General features: G+C 42.2%; 1 protein-coding gene across 1 annotated transcript in view; it reads right to left on the bottom strand.

The window, feature by feature from the left end:
• The window catches only part of CACNA2D1 (calcium voltage-gated channel auxiliary subunit alpha2delta 1), a 437349-nt gene that overhangs the window by 199820 nt on the left and 215914 nt on the right, over positions 1-21615 (bottom strand). The window contains exon 5 of the mRNA XM_056846470.1: positions 10497-10538. Within this exon, the coding sequence (XP_056702448.1) occupies positions 10497-10538 (42 nt within the window). The remainder of the gene's footprint in view (positions 1-10496; positions 10539-21615) is intronic.

Below are 21615 nucleotides of genomic sequence, written 5' to 3'. Positions count from 1 at the left end.
AGGGTCAGCACTTGAATGGGATACCATCAAGGAAGACTGGGGCTGTGTGGTGTAGTGGTTAAGAGTGGTTGTTAGGAGCGGTGGACTCTGATCTGGAAAACCGAGTTTGATTCCCCACTCCTCCACATGAGTGGCGGAGGCTAATCTGGTGAACTGGATTATTTCCCCACTCTTACACATGAAGCCAGCTGAGTGACCTTGGGCTAGTCACACTCTCTCAGTCCCACCTACCTCACAGGGTGTCTGTTGTGGGGAGGGGAAGGGAAGGTGATTGTAAGCCAGTTTGATTCTTCCTTTAAGTGATAAAGTCTGAATATAAAAAAACCAAATCTTCTTCTTCTGTTCAGAGGAAAGCAATGGCAGCTCATCTGTGCACAGCTCCTGTTTTGAAAACCACATGAAGTGGAACTTCCCCGGGTCGCCATGAGTCAGTTGCAACTTGACAGCACACTTTACTTTCAGTCATATTACAGCCTTACTTCAAAATGACACAGTCCAAGGATATGCTTAACAGGACAATGGCACCTACTTCTATGGTACCGTAACAGAACTTGTTTTCTTGGTTCATTACAGCAAATAATTGTTACTGGCCAATATTGTTTTCTACACAGCCAGATTTTAAGTAAACAAGAAGTGAATGGATCAGGGCATTTAGCTAAGAAGGATTATCTCTATGTAACTTAAAAGTTTCAATTTCTCTATTAACAAAAAGGCAGAAGATATAAAGACACAAACAACAAATGAAAAGAGCTGAGGAGGACTCTCAGACTTGAACATTATTGAACTTTATTTTAAAAAATACTACTGCAAGGAACAATTCACAATAGCACTAGAGTTTTAAATATTTCAGGCTCTGAAAAGCAACAGAGTTCAAAATAGTAACTTTAATTGGCATGCCATTCTATACCATTGCTTGTAAATCTGTTTTGACTTACCGTATATACTCGAGTATAAGCCGACCTGAATATAAGCCGAGGCACATAATTTTACCACAAAAAACTGGGAAAACTTATTGACTCGAGTATAAGCCTAGGGTGGAAAATGCAGCAGCTACTGGTAAATTTCAAAATAAAAATAGATACCAATAGAATTACATTAATTGAGGCATCAGTAGGTTAAAAGATTTTGAATAACTTTAGGTTTTGAATCGACAATAACTTTAAAAGTACAAAAACCTTAGCTCAATCAGCAACCAAGCTAAAACACAAGAGTTAAAATCCTTCAAAACTGAATGCCCCCTCATCATCTGTATGTCCGAACAGAGCTTCAGCTGTAGCTGGTGTGAGGTAATCAGCATATACATTGTCATCATCACTGAGTTCGCAGTCATCACCATCACTGCTGTCGTTCTCATACAAAGCGCTGTCTTCACTGCCATCCATAGCATTACTAATGCCACATTTCTTGAAGGCGCGTTGCACCATGTCCTCTGGAATCTCTTCCCATGCATCACGAACCCACTTTGCTATCAATTCTATGTCGGGCTTCATCAGATTTCCAACTTTTGTCAGTCGGGCTTGACCAGCTGACATCCATTCATGCCACATCTTTCGCACACGGTCTTTGAAAGGTTTATTTAAACACACATCTAGGGGCTGCAATACAGGTGTAAGCCCACCTGGAATAACGGCCAAAGTAACTTGAGAAGACTTTGCCAATTTTTTTTATGTCATCAGATGTGTGGCCTCTGAACATATCCCAAACTAGCAATGATGGTTTTTTCTTTAAGGCTGCTCCTGCTCGTCCGTTCCAAATTTATGAGCCCTAACACGCGCTCCCCCGGGCCCAGCCACGCCCCCTCATCCTACGCCGTGCGCACGCTCCCCCTCGGCGTCGGGCGCCTCCATTCTTCCCCCCCCTCCTCCTCCTCCTCCTCTTCCATCCTCGCCGCTCTGTCTTTTTTTCCCCTCAGCGGTGGCGGCCGCTGGAACTCTCTGAGGAGGAGGAGGGGGTCAGAGGCGCCCCTCCCCCCACACTGCTTTCCCGCCCCAAAACCACCAAAGCCCCCCCTCCCAGCCACCCTCACTGAGGGGGGGCCGCCAGTCTGCCCTCCCTCCCCCCCGAGGGACCCTCCCGCGCCCCCTCACTTTCCCCCACCACCTGTGAGGCAGGCGCGCGGCGCATGCACGAACGATATCAGCAGTCATCGGACCACCTACAGAGGCTGCAGGCGCCCGCAGATGAGCGAGAGAGACCGGAGAACACCCGCACTGCACCGGAGAACAGGTAAGTGGGACCCTCATTCGAGTATAAGCCGAGGGGGGCTTTTTCAGCATAAAAAATGTGCTGAAAACTCAGCTTATACACGAGTATATACAGTATTTATCAACCAGGTTTCTCCTTGCTGACTGACAAGTAAGGAATCAAGCATTAATGATGCATATTTGCATTTTTACCCTTTAGGTGTTAACTTTTGGGATTCAGTGTTAGATGCACAATATTGATTGGGGACAAAACAGTCTTTCCAGTTGTCAGTCTGTTAGGCAATGGGAAGAAATATTGCCATTCTTTTCCTGACAGGGTTGCTAATATACATAAAACCATGGGCCATTATGAATTGCCAGGAAAAAAAACCAGAACCTATAGTTCCATTTGTGCTGCTTATCAAAACATTTCAAACTCTGAGTGCCAGCATGGTCTGTAGGTACAGGTATACACTTTTAATAGCTGTAGGGTTTTCAGAGGCACACTGCTTGTTCTCAGGGCCCAACTCCACATTACCTTGCAATATAAGACAGTTTTTGCAGACAGATGTGATTTCAGGGAACTAACATTCCCAAGTGCACTGGGGCCAAATTCAGCTCAGGTGCAGGACATGGCTGGGTGGCACAGGTAACATGTGCACAGGTAACATGTGGTCCATGGCACAGGTAACATTTGGTTTGGCCCTCAATTTCCAGTGTATTCTTCCCAAGTAGAACTGAATGTTTTTACTATCTTGTGAGATCCAGGAATTCCAGATACTCAGTGGATTCCAGATCCTAAAAATGAATAATCAGTACAGTTCTCACTGATTACCGAGAGTTGGTCTGATGAAAGGGGTGGTGTGACAGTCACAGCTACATCCACCAGGTGTCTGGTATAACAGCACATGCAAGCTGGTGGTAGAGAAAGTAGGATGTTGCCATAGCCTGTCATGTCCTGATCTCCCTAACCAGATGTCCTGTCCAAAAGTCACCAAAAGAAAAAAAAGCATCTCTTCCTGATGTTCTTGTTGTGTAACAGTCTTTCTTCTTGAGTTGGCCGAGATAGTCTCAGGGTTGATGATGGAGGTCCCCAAAGTAACCGAACCAGGGAACTTTATTATTCATGCCAAGGATGAGCTTTCTGAAAGGGCTCAAGATTTCACAAGCCATCTTTTCAACCATGGGTCTACTCATGCAGCAGGACATACTAAATTTGGTATTCTGCATTGTGCATGAAATTGGTGATTTTTGGAGGAAGAGTCATCACTGTCTTGGTAGGGCTGACACTAACAATCCCTTGTAGGGCCGGGGAGACCAATTACAATTATCTGCTTCTGGGACAGAAACAGTCAAACTGTTTTCTGACAACAGTGGGGTATTTTCCAGCTGATTTGGATGGCAGTTGTATTGTGGAGTTGTTGAGTCTCTGGAACAGGAAGTCACCTGTACAGTAGACTCAGTTGCTCCTACGTTCCCCCTCCAATACTCTAGTTTACATCTAGCTTCTTGGTTCTCAGAATAACTGAGAAGCTGGGGTGATGTGACTGTGAAGAAAGATTTGTGCTAAATCTGAATGAACGTATTTTGCAACTCACCTGCTCTATTCCTAGTTGTAACAAAACTTTTATATCTGAACCCCCAGGAAGAAATAATGAATGTTTTGGTGGTGCCTAATTTGCCAAGTACACTAGGAATAAATTCCATCATATCTAATCAGACTAGAACATCACACTCATTTCATATACTGTGACTGTTCTTGACTTTACTGTTATTTATGTTTTCAGTTAACACACCCTGAAGTTGCAGACAGAATACCTGGAGAGCTACCACTTTTCTCCTGAATCCGGGGGGACAAAATCTGCCAGAAGCATGTGGTTCAAATGGATGGTAGAGATGGTTAACACCTCCTTAATACAGAACTCAGTGACTCTGACCTGAAAAGAGGCAATAGTAAGAACATTTTTTGGAAACAATTGGTTTGAATAATTTCCAGCTGGTATCAAATTTACTTTTAACAAAGTAAATTCCTTAAACAAGTAAATTCCTTGAGAAAGCAATGGCTTCTCATTTCGAGGTATTTCTGGAGGTGACTGATTTTCTAGGTACTTTTGAAATACAGCTTCTGTTCTGGACATTGGTTGCCCTGTTTGATAATCTGTCTTGGTCTACTGATACAGGAATTATGTCATCATTTATTCTCCTGAACTTTTCAGTGACTTTCAATACAGTCAACCACTGCATCCTTCTAGGCCACCTGACAAAGGCAGCAGCTCCATTTTCATAGTGGCTAAGATGTCTTCTAGCGAATAGGTTTAATAAAGTGGGAGGTATTTGATCTGTCCCTTGGCCTTCAGGGTACTGTAGGTATGTATCTTGTTAATACATGCATGAACAACAGCTAGAGATCATCTAGAGAGCTGGAGTGGAATGTCGTCAACACGGCAAAAGATATGCTGTTGTCTTTCTCTTTCATCAAATTCTAGGGAGGTGGTAAAATGTGCTAAATGTCTGGAGGTGACTGGATGAGGGTGAGCAAATGGAAGCTTAATCCAGATAACTAAAAGTGTTGTCAACTGGGTATAAAGCTGACATGGAAACAGTTATACAGTTTTTGGAGTTGTAGCTCCCTTAAAAGAGCCCATTTGAAGCTTGGAGGTACTATTTGTCCCTGGATAAGTGGGAGATGGAGGTAGTAAGGGGCACTTGCTACCAGCTTAAATTATACCAATGTACTTTTGCTTTCATAACAGCCAGACTGGACTACTACACTTCCCTCCATTTGGCACTGCGTTTGTCCAAAAGTTTCACTTGTTTCAGAATGAGACAGCCAGAACACTCACTGTGGCTTGCTGCAAATAGCAAATTAAGTCAATATTATATGATCTATGCCAGTGATGGCGAACCTTTTAGAGACTGAGTGCCCAAACTGCAACCCAAAACCCACTTATTTATCGCCAAGTGCCAATACGGTAATTTAAGCTGAATACTGAGGTTTTAGTTTAGAAAAAACAACTCATACATTCACATATTTTGATTGATATTCCCTTCTTGGGGAATTTGCATAAAGAAGAGGCTTAAAGCTGGGCTGGCTAAGGGCAAGGAAGACTCCTCTATGATCATAGAATCATAGAGTTGGAAATGAGGCTTGGGGGAAGCTAGGTAGACAGACAGAGATACATCCTGGCATGACAGGAGGGTCAAAGATATGGCCCACGTCTGTACCAGCCACATGGGACACCTGAAGCTTCATGGACCTTTGTCTATCAAGGTCAGTACTGTCTACTCACTGCAAAGCAGGTGTTCTACCGTTGAACCATGTCCCCCACCCCCAGCTCTGCTAGTACTTCTGAATTCCATAGATTTCATGGGGGGGAGTATTTTCTTCTACTTAGCTCTCAGACTGAAACCAAGAGGACTAAAGGCCAAACCGCACATTAGGTTGAAGATCCATTACTAGATCTCCACATGGTTTTTTCACCCTAAAATGCAGCCATAGGGACAGACCACACTGGGCTGGGAGGATATTAACTTTCTTCATTTTCCCAATTAAAAATGTCCTCCCCAACTGGGTGGCTATTGTTCCTGGTAGACAAATCTTTTTCTGTCTTCTTTCCTTGCTAGGAGATAATTGTACCTGGTGTGGAGGGGAGAATTCAGCTGAGAAGTTAGTACCTTGTTGTCTCTGTAAAGGGCCTTTTTAAAACAGCTGCACCCTGGGACCAAGTTCAGAATTAGATATATAGGTGAGTCAGCAAGGCGCTTAACATTATGTAAGGGGGAAAAAACAATGTTGATGTTTGAAAAGGCAGTTGGAATGGGGTGAAGAGAGTCAGTTGGATGGTAAGAGATGATGAGAAGCTGACAAAGATAAACAGGGATAAAAAGAAAAAAGGCAGAGCAATCAATGTGGTAATACCTACCTAGGAAAGCAGAGTGGAAGAAACTGAAGACAGATGGGGGCCCCAAACTGAAGACGGGCGGGGGCCCCAACGAACAGCTGAGCTGCGGCCCCAGCTCAGCTGAGAGGGAGGGGCTTGCCCCGGTGCAAGGAGAGGGAGGGCGCCAGCGCAGGCTTGGGGAGCATGGGCTTGGGGAGAAGGAGCACTGCACCACGGCAACATGGCACAGCCCTAGGCAGATACGAGGGCTCCGCGCATGCTACAGAGCCCTCTGCTGCTTGCGGCACACATGCCATAGGTTCGCCAACACGGATCTATGCTGTTTCTCTCAGTCTTATCCTGGGCCTTCAAGGAGATGCATAAGCTACTCTGAAGTAACTGGTGATCACAAGTTGCCTGCTGGAAACCCCAACCCAAGAGTTGTGTTTTGTCCCTTGTTGCAGATCTGACAACTTGAAAGTCTATCTATTTCAGACGGCTTCTGGATACAACTGATGTTATCCCTAGGATTTATTGGAATTGGTTTTAATATTCTATTTTAATGCTCTATTGATTTTATGTGCACAAAGATTTTATGACTTCTTAATTATTAGATTTTATTTTGCCTGTTTTATTCTGTGAGCTGCCTTGAGCATTTCATTCACAGAAATTATCTAGATAAATAAAATCGATTGATTTACATAAATGTTTAAATTGGGGCCACGCCACTGAAGTGACACACAAATGGGCTTTTAAATTAATATTTAATTATCAGATCCAAATTCTTTCAGAGCTGAATATCTTCAACCGAGTATAGATGAGGTTCTCAAATAATAAACATAGCTGTATTAACTGTAGTAATTATTTCTGTTTCGCTTGTTTTCGTTATTCTGTAACTAATTTTATCTCACAGACTTTCAATATTTTCCGGGCAACTATTCATCTACTATTTTATTTTTATTGTAATTTGGTCTCAAAAAATGTAAGTTTCTACAGAAGGGCAATAGAAATACTAAGGAGAGCCAGCCAAGTAGATGTACATTCCCTCAGGCATTCAGTGTCAGACACAAACAGGATCACCTTGATCCAGCACTTGTGATTTTGTAGGATGTAACACACAATGATCCTTAGGGCCAGCCTACAGATACATTGTAAATCCACGATCGCATGTCTCCGAGTATTTTTAGACACCCAAAAGAAAGGATTGGGCGGAGGGGGGGGGGGGGAGAGATGAACTGCATTTGGTCCACAGTGCTGATTAAGGGTGGGGGGAAGTATCTCTTTCTTCCTATGACATTTTTGCAATCAAAACCACTACCTACAACAGCCTTAGCCCTAGCAGGAAAGAAAACAGGTGCCTGGGTGGGGAGCACCCAGCCATGCAGGATAATGGCCCAGTTTCATTTACAACGATGCAGAGAGAAATTACCACCCATTACACAAAACCCCGCCCCGATTCTGCTTAGGATTGCACTGTTCTGCTCCAAAAATATACAAACAAACAAGCTGCCTGAAACCCTGGCCACCTAAAATCCAACCAGATTCTTGGCATGATGGCTAATTACAGAAAACCATGATCCACTGGCCAAACAGAAGTCCTCAGTTGGTTATGCAAAACTAACAGGGGGGTCCAGAACAAAAATGCTTTTTTGGGTAGTTTTCCTTTAGAGCACAAAGTTAGGAACTGCTGAACTAGTGCGGGGTGGGGGAGGTGGGCCATTGTTAATTAAGTGGCTGAATAAGGATATTTCATAAATTCACCACAAAGTTTTCTGCACCTTCATTTCCACTATCCATAGCCTGTGTAAGCTTGACATGATTTGTTTGACATGATCAAAGTACCCTCTTTAATTATCTTACTGCAACTATGTCAAACATAAGAGTGATGCCATCAATCTTACATCACATTTTATTAAAATGTGCAAATGAAGCATGTTGATCAAAGTGATTAATGTAGTCATGGAAAGTCTTCTATTAGTTTACAGATTACGCCTACAATAATGTTTTTAAACAAAATAGCAAGCTGCGTTATGTGAAGTAGAAAATATTTTTAAACAAACACTGTCAAGAATTCAAAGTCAAACCCCTAACAATTTAGACTACACGTTCAAACAAGTATAGACAATACTGAGAAATGCATCCTGCAACTGATTCTCCATGGCTGCATCCAGTATATGCTTTCCCCTCAGTAGCTTTCTGACAGGTGGCTGGGGTCACTTCTTTTCCTGCCCAAACACACCTGATTCACTTCCAAGACAATTGGCTGCTTGCACCTGTATATGATTTTGAACAGGGAATACGTGTGGCTAAAATCCACATGTAGGCCTGAACACTATAATCAATATTCCAGTGCAATCAACATATGATTTGGGCTTTGATGCCTATATTTAATTAACTATACATCCTAGTAAAACATTATGCCCGCACATGGATGCATGGTAGTTCAGTGACCTCCAAGATGGGCAGGAACACCAGATGGGCAGGAAAATTGTTCTCTTGCTTCTACAAAACAAATTGTCCCAACACAGCAAACACAGAAATGGGGTGGGGGATATCTAGTTTAATTGCATATTTATGTGTTACTGATATAAATGAAAACACTTTCTGAAGCCCAGTCTATAAATTGGCCTGGGATATGAGGGAGTAGCTAAACACTCCTTTGCACACTATGGCCGTGTTGCATGTGACATAAGGTATTTATGCTATGGTTGCACACTGCCTCTGCTCCTTTTGCAGGGGAAAAGTTGAATGTAAAGGGTTTATGCGCAGAGAACAGAGAGCCTTCATGTCAAATGTTAACATGTACATCAGGGGTGGGGAACGTCAGGCCCGGGGCCGTATAAGGCCCGCGAAGTCATTTGGTCTGGCCCTTCATGGGTCCTGGCAGATCTCTAGCTCAGAAGGATCTAAGATTGGCGATCCACCCCTCCGGCGGACAGGAATAGCCTCTATTCAAGGCAGATGAGAGTTTATTTTGCTGAGAAAAGGAACCTCCTTTCCCCCTTGCACAAGAGTCATTAGCTATGGAGCTGCTAGGACTGCCCAAGAAACTGTGTTAACCCTTTCCCACCTGGGCCATGGAGAAACGTGGATGCCTGCCTGCTTGCCCCCATGGGGTTGGGTCATCTTGGCAGCTGCCTGCTTGGGGCTTGGTCTGTACCCCCTCTCCCTTCTGGTTCCTTCCCCTCTAAGTCCTGCAAAAGACGCGTAGGGTGGGAAAGTGCCGGATCGGGGCATTATTGGACCGGGCTCGTTCGCCTACAAGCCCTGTGCAGCTTGTCGCTCACTCCGTCTTGTGTTTGCTGCCCTGCCTGAATCTCTTGGGCCCAGCTGGGGACGGCAGAACTCAAAAGCGAGTTGCTCTATGTGGCAGACACTCGGAGCCGTCTTGGGTCGTGCCTCTTGGCTAAATGTTTGACCAAATATAGCAGGCTAATTTTTAAGTTGATAATTTTGTATGGCCCGCGAATGATGTTATAAATATCCAAATGGCCCTTGGCAGAAAAAAGGTTCCCCACCCCTGATGTACATGGTAGAAGAAGGGAACCTGCACCCAGTCTCCTGTCATGCCAAAGTCTGCAATCCAAATAAGTTTATGAACCAGCCCATAGTGCTGGAGAAAAGGAAATTTCTGACACCAACAAACTGCCCCAAAGATGTTATCAGGTGCATGTTTTGGATGTCAGAGCTCTGGACTTGTGTCTTGCCACATTGACAAGGCTCGGTGTGGCTTACACTACTTAATACCTATGTATACAAAGTCCTGGGTTGGGGTACCTTGGGCTTAGGGTTCACATCACAGGCACCTCTGGTTTGCCAACTTGTTTACCAAAAAGTGCATGCCAAGGCAAGGAAAAGACACATCGGATGGGGGTGGGAGCAGAATGTATAGCTAAGAACATAATGAACTGGGACATCTACTATACGAGTTTCCACTACCATCACAAGTTTATATATGTTCAGTTTGCAGGAATTGTGCAACCTTTTTCTGTCTCTCATCAGAAGATCCTCCCATGGAAGAGAGGCACTCACAGCTCTAACACAACAATTTCAGCATCATCCTGGGCTGAATATATGAATTGATTGCTAAATAAGCAAGGTGTGGAACGGTGGCTTCTTTGCCATATGCTTGTTTATCCCTCAGTACTCCTCTGTCAACAGAGTTTTCCTCAAGGCTTCCTGAAGGAAACAAACCACAGAACAAAGCAGTCTAGAAATCTCCAGGGAAGTACTTGCATTGTTTTATCTTTGTGTCCTGAGAAGCAAATCTCAAAGAACCCTTTAACCTGTCTTTTCAAAAGGCACTTTAACATGTGTACACTTTTGGCCACAATTCTTTTTGCATACGGGGGACTCAAGCCACAGTAAACATCTTATCCCCATAGGGTGCTTTGAAAGACATGTGGTAATATTTTTCCATAGTGTGACTTACATCGAGGTTATCTTTTGCATTGTAGTAGACAATATCACCTGTCTGTAGAAAGAAGAAAGAAGAAAGAAGGGTTATTTAATACAAAAACAATTTCCTCTAACAACTATGTTCATGGTCAAGCATCTATCATCAGGGCAGCTAAACATAGTAGGGGTTTCTGCATATTGGTGAGGTTTCTATATATATTTTACACACACACACACTTTTTTTTTTGCTCTTACAAATATATCCATTAATTTACCAGTATGGCTGGACCTTAAATATTAGCCATAACAGCTAATAGGTGGACAGATTTTTATTCTCTGGTGTTTATTACCAGCTTGACATCAGCAGCTACAAAAACCTCTTGTTAAATACAGGAAAGGTTAATAAGAATATTTTTTAAAAAACAAAATGAGGCTTTACAGAGAATTAAGGACAATCAAATTACACTGAAGCTGTTGTTGCAAAAAGACTGGGAGTCCAAAACCATGAGACAATTTTTCAATTGCATGTGGCTTCCAAATGAATAAATATACATCTCAGCCACCCATTATTTGTAAAAGTGTCTACAATACTGTAGGCACCACACCAAAATAAAAACTAAGAGGATCCTGCACTCAGGCTCACAATGTTTGTTTGTTTTTGTTTTTTTGGGGCGGGGGGATTGAAATAAAAAAGGATAGTGGACTAGGGGAGTGAGTAGGCCTAAAAACAAAACAGTAGAGTTAAAGTAAAAAGTATACAATACTTAATGTAAAAAGAGAATCAAAGAATTCAATAGAAAATCAAGAAGGCAATACAAGAGAAGTATCAACAACAGCAGGTTAAGGGATTAGACACTGTGAAAGAAGGAAATGGGAAGTTTAGAAGACAACACAATCAATCCTGTCTTTCACACATTAAGCCTGATTTAATTCACAAAAATAGGGGAAAATAGCTCTACGACAGCCGGATGTATTAATAAGAACAGAGGGGAAGAAGGAGGAAACAGAAAAGCAGAGCTGAATGTTAACAGCATAATAGTGGTACCATCAACTGAAAGAAGAAATCACTTTGTCAAGACGAAGAATATGAAGATTGAAGATGAGGACAAGAACTGAGTTTATGACACTCGGAATCAAAAGAACCTCTGAAAAAACTTTAAAAGAACAGTTTGAGAGATGGGAGTGAAATCAAGGGAGGACAATACTACCAAATCCCAAAGAATGATTCTGACAAAAAGTCAAGTTATGAAAGAGTAAAGAGTTTGTTTAAAACTACACTAAATAAGATCAAACCAGGTGTTATTTCAGAGGGGGCCACTGAAGAGCAGTCCAGTGGCACCACAAACACTAACAACATTGATTCCGGCATATGTTTCTATGACTCAACACTCACTTCATCACACCCAAGATATAAACTCTGACTCACTAAAGTTCATGCTGGAATAAATTTTGTTTGTCTTGAAGATGCCACTGGATTTCTGTTTAAAATAGGAGTTATAAGAAAAGCCACTGAGAATAAACACATTATTTGAATAAATGAGAAAGAGGCCAGCAGTCAGAGTGGTGGCGGGGCTCCCATGAGGTTCTTTTTTAACAACAGAGGAAACCATCATGTGATCAAAACAACAAGGGCCAACAAGAGGGAGAATGAAATGGTGGGTCAGACACAAAAGAAAAGAAGGAGGAACAGTTCCTAAAGAGTAAGAGGAAGTAAGTGAAGAGGATAACTGGAACATCTGACTAAAGGGGGCAGCATCAAAGAGAGACACTGGTAAAGAATAGGAAAAGAGAGGGCAAGAATGTTAGCAACAACCCAAGCTTGGGATTTCTGAACTGAGTCACAGCATTGAATCATCTTTGGTTCACAGCCATTTTGATCCTTAGTTCTACTCTTTCTATATTCTTTCTCTGTGTTAAAGTCTTGCTTCACTGTTAACAGGCACAATGCCCTAGCTACATGCAATCCTTATCTTTAGTACATAGGCATGCTTAGGAAAAATGGACATAGGGAATAGACATAGCTACACATTCTTTTGATAGGCCTCTTCTCCTGACACTGGGTAGTGCCAAGTAAGGGAATCAGCAGAGACAGGGCAGCTTGGCCTCTGAGGGTAAGATATGTTAGACGTCAGGGAGACATTACAAGAGAAGACAATTCCCTAGGAATGCCTAAAGGGGTATAATGGCCCATCTCCTGAAGAACCCCAACCGGTGGCTAGCAAAGGGTAGAAAGCTGAAATTAGGTGTATATAATTGGGTACAGAGCTCAAGAGAGGTAGCTCTTTCTCCTGTGCAACCTCCCCTCCTCCCCAAGCTGGCTAACATATAGGTGAAATGTCTATGTTTTGTGTGTTTGGTGTCAGCATTAATGGAATCCTGAAGTAAAATCTCAGGAGGGTGAGTGGGCTCTTTATATGAGTGGAAAGCACTCTGAATGAGTTCTCTGTGACAATCTGTCAAGCTGTTACACAGTCTCTGGGTTGTCAATGGACTTTGGATGCCATAAATTCTGATACCCTCTAAGGCTGATGTGGGGAATATCTGTTGTGCAAGAGAAGGAATAAGGTTCCATTAGCAGCCGTACAGGGCCTGATCAGCCCTGGAACTAACTGATGTGACAGGAGGCTGGGGCTAGCTGCAGCCTACCTTTGTCAACAGAGAATTCCCCAAATGCATATCTAACAAGAGGACCTGGTAAGACAAAAGGAGGGATACAGCAACCACAAATAAGGAGAAGGTAATGCCTAGAAACAAAATACTGGGCAAAAATATCAGAAAGAGAATGAAGGAACTCGAAAAGAAAAAGGCTGAAGAAGATCACTGAAAGAAGAAAATAGTTATTGAAGATGAGAAGAATATGGTTAGAAAAGTAACAGGAATAAAGTAGTTGAGTAAGAGGGAAAGCATGAATCTATCATGGAGGATCTCAGACAGATACTGACATTTGCATAAAATACCTCCAGCAGCTCTACAGAGAAACAAAGTAATGTACAAAAAATGGAAGGCACCCAATGTTGATGAGGCATGGGTTGAAGAAAAGAGAAACAAATGGGAATCTAGAATGCGAGGGAAATGCAGAACAAAAATGCAACAGTAAATATTCAAGAGAAGATATGAAAAAGGCAAAAAGAATAGACAACTGACTGGAAGGTACTGGAGACTCAAGGAGGAAGACAAGGACACTGCAAAAGATTGTCAAATGGGTTTAGGACTCTGGTATTGTTCTGTGTATGAACAATGTAGTGAGCTGACATGAACTGAATCAATACTGAACTCAAAGTTGTAAATAACAGAATGAGCATGAAAAAGACCTAAAAGGGTTAAAACAAAAGCATCAGAGGGAGGGGGAGGGGGGAGAAAATACAGATGGAAACTGAAAGTTCACAATGATATTAAAATAACCAAGAATAAGAGTATGAAGAGAGAGGAAAAGGACTCCAAGTCAGAAAGAAAGAATAAACAAGGAAAAGAAGACCAGTAATTCACAGAGCTTAGCTTACAAGGAGCAAAGAAACGAACAGCATGAACTTCAAAATTAGAGGAAGTGGAAAAAAATTAGTAACTTGGAACTGTCAGGATGAGAACAACAAACACTTGCATGTGAAAGGCAATCCAGTAGTTGGGACACATCACAGGGTATCACAATGCAACAAAATGAATTCAAAAAGCCTCGTCAAGCTCTGAACCGACACACACTGATGCTATTAGGGAGAATTAATAAGAAATAAAATCATCATTTAATGAATTTTAATAAATCATTGGAGTAAAATTTTTATCCTGCTTCCATGTCTGTTAAACAGTCCAGTTAATGATCCCTCACATGGAGAGTATGACAACTAAACAGAACAGTATCAGGTTTTAACAATTTGCTGTGCTTTCCTTCAATTTTTCATTTGATTACTTTCCACAGAAGCAATGAAGGAATGCATACTACTTTATATGATACTTTATATGATATGGAACCAACTCGACACACATTTCTATCAAAATCCAATCTTCTCATTTCTCGTTACTAGACCCCCTTGCTTGCACATATACATGAGAACACTCTGATCACCACTAGAGATGCAAGCCAGTATTTGAGAGCCAGCATGGTGTAGTAGGTAAGAGTGGCAGACTCTAATCTGGAGAACTGGATTTGTTTTCCCACTCCTCCACATGAAGCCTGCTGGGTAAGCTTGGGCCAGTCACAGTTCTCTCTGAACTCTCCCAGTCCCACCAACCTCACAGGGTGCCTGTTGTGGGGAGGGGGGGAGGGAAGATGATTGTAAGCCACTTTGAGACTCCTTACAGTAGAGAAAAGCAGGCTATAAAAACCAACTCTTCTTCTACTACTAATTGGCAGGGCATCGATCTCTCTCAGTAACCTGGTGGGTTATTTTCGAAGAAGTAATTTACAACCTAGTGTGTGGCTTGCAGGAAAGAATGAGACCAATAAAACCTTTAATTGCTTTTTAATCCGGTTATTTTGAACATCTCTTGCACTGGATGGACACAGTCTCACCATACAGTCCAGCATTAAACATATTAAAATAATGATAATAATAATTCTGCCTACTGGCATTATTATCATCATCATTATTTTTTACTTTACTTATATCCCAATGGGGACCCAAAGCAGCTTACATCAATCTCCTCTCCTCCATTTTATCCTCACAACAACCCTATGAGGTAGGTTAGGCTGAGAGTATATGACTGACCCAAGGTCACCCAGCAAAGCTCCCATGGCAGAGTGGGGGTTCAAGCCTGGGTTTCCCAGATCCTAGTCCAACATTTTAATGAGTACACCACACTGGCATTAAAATGCTACGGATATCTGCTTCCCCTCTCTTCCTTTCCTCTGTTCCTGCAAACTTAAAATTAGACAGTAAGAAAATTCCCTATCATAAGTCAAAAGCATGCAGAGTATCTGTCAATGATGTTTTGGCTTCATTGCCATTTTAAAACTGGGCGAGGTCACCAGGAGATGAATTTCCTGTGATGTTCTGTTTAGTAATGTCTTTCTAAATATCTTTAGATAGATCCTGGGGATCTGTTTTGCTAGTGGTGGCACTTTAACACAAGAAGACTTCAGCCAAAGGAAAATGCAGCCACTAGTGGGGTGAATTCCCAGGATCCAACCCTATGTTTAAACTATGTCTTAAACCTTGATCATAACCTAACATTTATTAGGATAAAGGTAAGTATGAAAGTGATTATCTTCAGGAATTTTACCAAAGCAGAATATGGGTCAGAAGTGATTTAAATTTGACATAATCTTTCAGTCACAGCCGTTTTTAGAGCAAAACTTCAATTGATTGTGTGTGTTTCACCCTGCTCCTGTATTAAATATGCAATTCTTTCCACAGTCCTGCAGTGTAGGTTTGTCTTCTTTTTATGTATATAGGGAAGCTCTACACCTTTTAACAACCGCATAACAGATACATTCCTTATTGAAATCCCCCAATGAAATTTTACCTAAAGTTACACTTAAAGTAAATTTGGGCATTCTTCCTCAGGTACCAAAAAACAAACAAACCTGTGTTTATGCCAATAAAGGTTTGATTTGATTTGAAAAAAATCTGTGCCATTCAAACAGAAGCTAAAATCATTTCAATAAGATTAGAACATCAACTTATTTTCCATTGGTCCACCAAGCCAACATCTCCATAGTCTTCTACAAAACATATCTTCCCAGCCCTACTGCCCGAGAGAATTTGCAGTTTGAGATAAAGAACAGGGTTACGTTTTCCCCCCTAACAAGGAGAGATGTAATCATAGGACTCGTGTTACTTGCTGCTTGATGGGCATTCATTAACCCACTGGGCACTCTGAATTATGCTGCAAGTTGCACCAAGGTAAATTGAGTGTTCCCAAGGACTGGTGGATGGGAGGGAGCAGTCCTCTGTCTCATTCTACCGGCAGAAAACACTGTGTTGCCAACCAGCACTGCATAACAAGAGCCAACTCAAATGAAGAATGCAATATATACTGTAGTGTCAGATTTTCATCTGTTCCCATGACCTTATCAAATAAGTTGGAACCGAACAATAAAGAAAGGTAAAATTGGCTCCTACCAGGTAAATACTACTTTAATGAAGATTTGGAAGATGCCTTGCTTTAATTTCCACAGCCATGTCTTTAGGTACTTCTGTATGCAACAAGAATATTTTGTTGGCTCTCTATCTGTCCCAGCAATCCGGAATGCCATAACAGCATATGAGACCAAAGCTAACAAGGAATATCAGGGCACTGCTCTACCAAGGTGAACCAAAGTTTCCATGGCTCTGGAAGCCATCTTGGTGACCTGTGTAAAGCTTCGGGCACTGTAAGACAGAGGTGGGTTGCTTTGCATTCCTCTGACCTCGAGGTAGAAAAGCTAGAACAGCAGGGAGTACATGAGCCTCCCTCACATCCTCAATGAGGCACTCCAAGCAGACATCTGGAACTGATAGCACAACACCTTAATCCCATCAGCAATCCGTCTGCTCACAGAACTCTGACCAGTCCTTTCGCATAGCTAAATTACCCTCCAGCTCCCTCTAACTTGCAGAGTAGATTAAACCAAGATATGTCTTTTCCAATTTTTCTTTCCTGGGAAGATCTCCCAAACATCTTCGCGCATCTGAAAATCTATACTAAAGTACTTACCAGTACTTAATCAGGCAAACCAAGGTATTATTTCTTGCTGCCATTACTTCATGTTCCTTTATACTTTAATGCCTTAGCCATCGGAAAAGTAATCAAACCTTTTGTCTCTGGCAAAGTACATTGTTTTTACCAGTTACCTCATGCAGCCTCAAGGCTCATTTTTCCTATAAGTAGTGGCCTTTTCACCATTCAAACGAGTGCATGTTTTACTTGGATCTGAGACATCCACCCCTTACGTCCATAAGGCTCTTCCCTTCTAAGAGATGCTGGTCATTTCTCTGCTGCTCAGCGCTGCTATCATTTGGACATTCTTCTGACTGGTAAATATCATCCTCATATCCTTGTGTCCACCCCCTCTTCTCTTTTATTTCTTAGGCTCTTGAGTGTATTGGGTGTTTGATTTTATTGCTGTAGGTGTGTGTGCTTAAAAACTATACTTTCAATAAAAATCCTTAAAACTATAACAACGCTTCATTATTAAGTGTATCTCCACTGGTGAACTCATACCCATAAAAATTGGTATAAAGATCTTGTACCCCTCCCTCTCATTAAGCTAGTCTCCAAAAGCTAATTCCCCCAACTCAGACGGAGATGATCTGAAAGGGGTAACAATTTTGTTCCCTTGCTATTTTGACTACTAAGGTTCACTTGTTCATCTAAGAGATTCTAAAAGACAAGGAAAACTAGCCTTTCCTACTTTTACCAGATAACTGTACTGTGCCTAAGAACATAGTTGGGGACACCTGTTCACATAAGCTGCTTCCTTTGTGATCTCCCATCCATGTGCCAACCCTGCTGAGCTTCCAAGCTCTTGCAAGATCAGGCTAGTCTGAGCAGTTAGGGATGCCAAAAAAATTGCTTTCCCAGAAATCCAGACTAAAAATTCTGCAAGTTCTACATGACCACTGTTATACAAATGATACAGGCACTACTAACTCCATTCTGAACTGCAGCCTTGAATGTTTGGTTCCAAAACCACACAGTGGTAGAACAGGCAATAAAGAAGGGGTGAGGGTACACAGAGGAGTATTGGGTAAGTGGATTCATGCAGATATTCTATGAGGAGGAGACAAAAAGGTGTAGTGCAGGAAGGGCCACTGAAAAACAAAGCGAAACAGCAAATATTGTAATAAAAGGAGTGAGTTAAGCATGCCCTGTTACTTAATAAGATAAGAAGTGGCTTGCAAGATCAGACCCAAGTCCACCATCGCTTAGTTTTTTGTTGTTGTGTTGTTGTTTTGCAAGAGTACCAAGCACCAGCAGACAAGAGCCAGGTTACTGAAAATTGATCAGGACACTTCTTCCTGGTCTATCATGCTCAAATTTACTATATTTTGATTTTACTGAAAATTGTCAAATGCTTGTCAGTCATAACCAAGCATTTGCATTCACTGGCCAGAACACTGGAAAGTAGAAGCCCACCACTCACACATTTTCCTTATCTCTGTAAGAGCTAGCGATTTTGTTGTGCAGTCACCTTTGAGGAGAGCTAAAAATTCTGTCCTGGAATATCCCAGAGGAAGCCAGGGCATTGCAACCCTTTTCTGTCCCTGTGGGGGAACCCCTGCATCCCCGGGAGGAATAGGGAGCTCTAAACATCCTACTCTGTCCAACAGAATCTCTCTCCCTGCAGTACAGCCTGCTGTTATGTTCTGTCATCCTTTGTTAACCTTAACAGTAAGAGCTGGGATTTGTTAAAAAAAATAAAAATGAAACCTGGCTTATACAAATGAACAAAATGTTACCAGCTTGTGTAAAATCAGGCCATGACAACAATGTAAAGCTCAACAGCCAGATCTAGGAGTGACTTGATGCAGCCGTGTTTTTTGTCACTATGATTAATCGTAATAATCACATTTCAGACTTTGAAATTAACCAGCCTGAATCAGTTCTCTCCATAATGCCTACGGAAGTAAGGAGAGCTTATCACCAAGTAGATGGGCCACCTCTTGTTATCATGCAAGAATTAGAACACTGCAATTAACCTCTGTCACAGATTAATGTGTGTCAAAATGGGCACTGTCACAGCAAGTGAAAGCAAACCCCTGACTTCCATTGGAATTTGTATGCACTGAACAACTAAGTGCCACGCTCTGAATACAGCAAACAACTGGAGGGGGGGGGGTCAAAGTGCAAAATTCCAGCTTGAGGACAGCTGTCAAAATCGACAGAATTCCCCAGCACGGGCATTTTGTTGCAATGTTTAGGGTTTGAAAACACTATTCATGTTGTATTCAGGATAAACTGTATGCAGTTACAAAAAAAAAAAATCGGGCCCAATAATCCCAAAACCGAAATTTACCGGGGGGGGGGGGGTTATTATTATTTTTTGCACAACCCTACAAGCAAACATCCAAAACAATAAAGGAGCAGGGAGGAGGCAAGCATGGAATTCCTATGAGTGGTTGCTCACAACTGAAAAGTGTATCTATTAATGTATCAGATGAAGGGAGCTTTGACTCTTGAAAGCTTATACCCCCAAAATCTTGCTGGTCTCTACGGTGTTACTGGACTCGAATCTACCTGTTCTACAGCAGACCAACACTGCTATCAGAAACTATTAACTGGTAAGTTTGGCTATCATTTGATTAAAACAGCCATGCAACCAGTTCAATACATTAAGAAAAGGATTTATCCATCTTAAATTACCGTAGCAGTAGAAAAGAGCAAGAGTCCAGTAGCACCTTAAAGACTAACAAAATTTCTGGCAGGGTATGAGCTTTCGTGAGCCACAGGTATCAGAAGAAGTGAGCTGTGGCACACGAAAGCTCATACCTTGCCAGAAATTTTGTTAGTCTTTAAGGTGCTACTGGACTCTTGCTCTTTTCTACTGCTAGTGACAGACTAACACGGCTACCCATTGTGATCAATCTCCACCTTAAACTGTTAGGGAAGTATCCTCACACCAACATCTGACATGCAGCCACTTCTAATCCTTGTTCTGCATTTTGTTACCTTTAAGTGTGTTATGTTGTTTTTCTGTCAGGTCAGAATGAACGTGATTTATATCTCAAAGCAGCCACGTGGATTTCAACTGGACTTCCACCCAATTCTCTGCATCATTTCCAGAACAGACCAGAAAGAGGCCAAAGGATGCTGGCTCTAAACTAATTGAATTGTTGGTACGAATTTGTAAAGGTGCAGTAGCGAAAAGTGATCCTGAGGAAACCTCACCTGCTGACATCTGTTACCAGTCATCTTCACAGGCGGAAACGTCCCTCTGCTAGGCCTTCTCTGCATGTTCATACATACAGTTCCGTAGGCCTAGAGAGTTTTACTGCTTTTCTTTATAGATTCAGTTTTTATGGTATAAAATAATACTGAATCTTTCCACATGAAAGGTTTTCTCCACTTTGGCTTTCAGACTGGTTTGGGTGTTTGTTTGTTTTTTGGAACATCCAAATGCCTTATTCTAATCATATTTTAACAGTCCTTTCCCAAATCTGCCTTTCTCTGGTTTTCTTCGAAAGGGCACAGTTCAGGTGTGTTTCCAAGTGCTGTCTGCATGGAAAGTTGCACCTTTTCTTGCCCTGCAAGGGTGTCACTCAAATCGGTCCCATTGTCTTGCCATCAGGTCCTCATAGCCACCATCCTCTCTGCCAGGCCACCAGAAAGCTTTTCGAGGGCCTTTAAAAAATTGGTAATTGCTATAGCCTTATAGCACGGTAACACTGGCCCAGCGTTTCTCAACCTTTTTACCCTTGGTGAACCCTTGAAATAATATTCATGCCTCAGGGAACCCGTACATATGATTACATATGATTTACATATGATTAGCCTATTCTGGGGAACTCTAGTTGAGAAATGCTGCTCTAGCCTTATAGAAATCACCTTGTTAAAATAAAAAAGCCCTTCAGTGGCATGATGAGAACAAAATACAGGAAAATGGCAGCCATAGGATGGAAGTGTGCAGACCCCCGACCCCTCCCCTCATGGAAGCCGCATTACCAATGCTCTCACTTCAGCATTCGCAGCAGCAACAAAAGCAAATGGAGAATGCTCACCATGCGGAAACAGACTCAGTGCAGTGAAGTTAGAATGCTGGATGCAGATTGGGAGAGACCAGGAGTCAAATCTCCTCTCAGTCCTGAAGCTCACTAGGGGATCTGGAGTCAGTCACTGTCTTTCACACTACCTACCTAACACAGAAATTGTGAAGAAAATATTAGCCACTGGCTGCCCTCTGTGCTTTTCTGTCTGTCTTCCAATACAGTGGGTGCAATTAGCAACATGTTTGCCTCCATGGAGTTTAACAGGTAGGGTTGTATGTGGGGGGAGTGCATTTTACCAAAGTGCAACACAGACAGATGGGCAAGCAAGCTGCACACAAGCCAGGATGTATGTGTGTGTGTGTGGGAGGGTGTAACCCGACAGGGTGGTTTCCACCCCAGTAAGTGTTGCAGCTCTACGAATCTGAACCATATCCAAACTCAACGCTCCATTTTGACACCCCATTTATCTGTTAATGCTTCCTGTGCATTCCCTTGCTGTACATGCATATACAAAGTCTGTGCAATATGTAA

This window comes from Euleptes europaea, chromosome 3, assembly GCF_029931775.1.
Source record: "Euleptes europaea isolate rEulEur1 chromosome 3, rEulEur1.hap1, whole genome shotgun sequence".
NCBI lineage: Eukaryota > Metazoa > Chordata > Lepidosauria > Squamata > Sphaerodactylidae > Euleptes > Euleptes europaea.
Note: the sequence above shows the minus strand (reverse complement) of the source record. Positions and strands in the feature narration are given on the sequence as shown.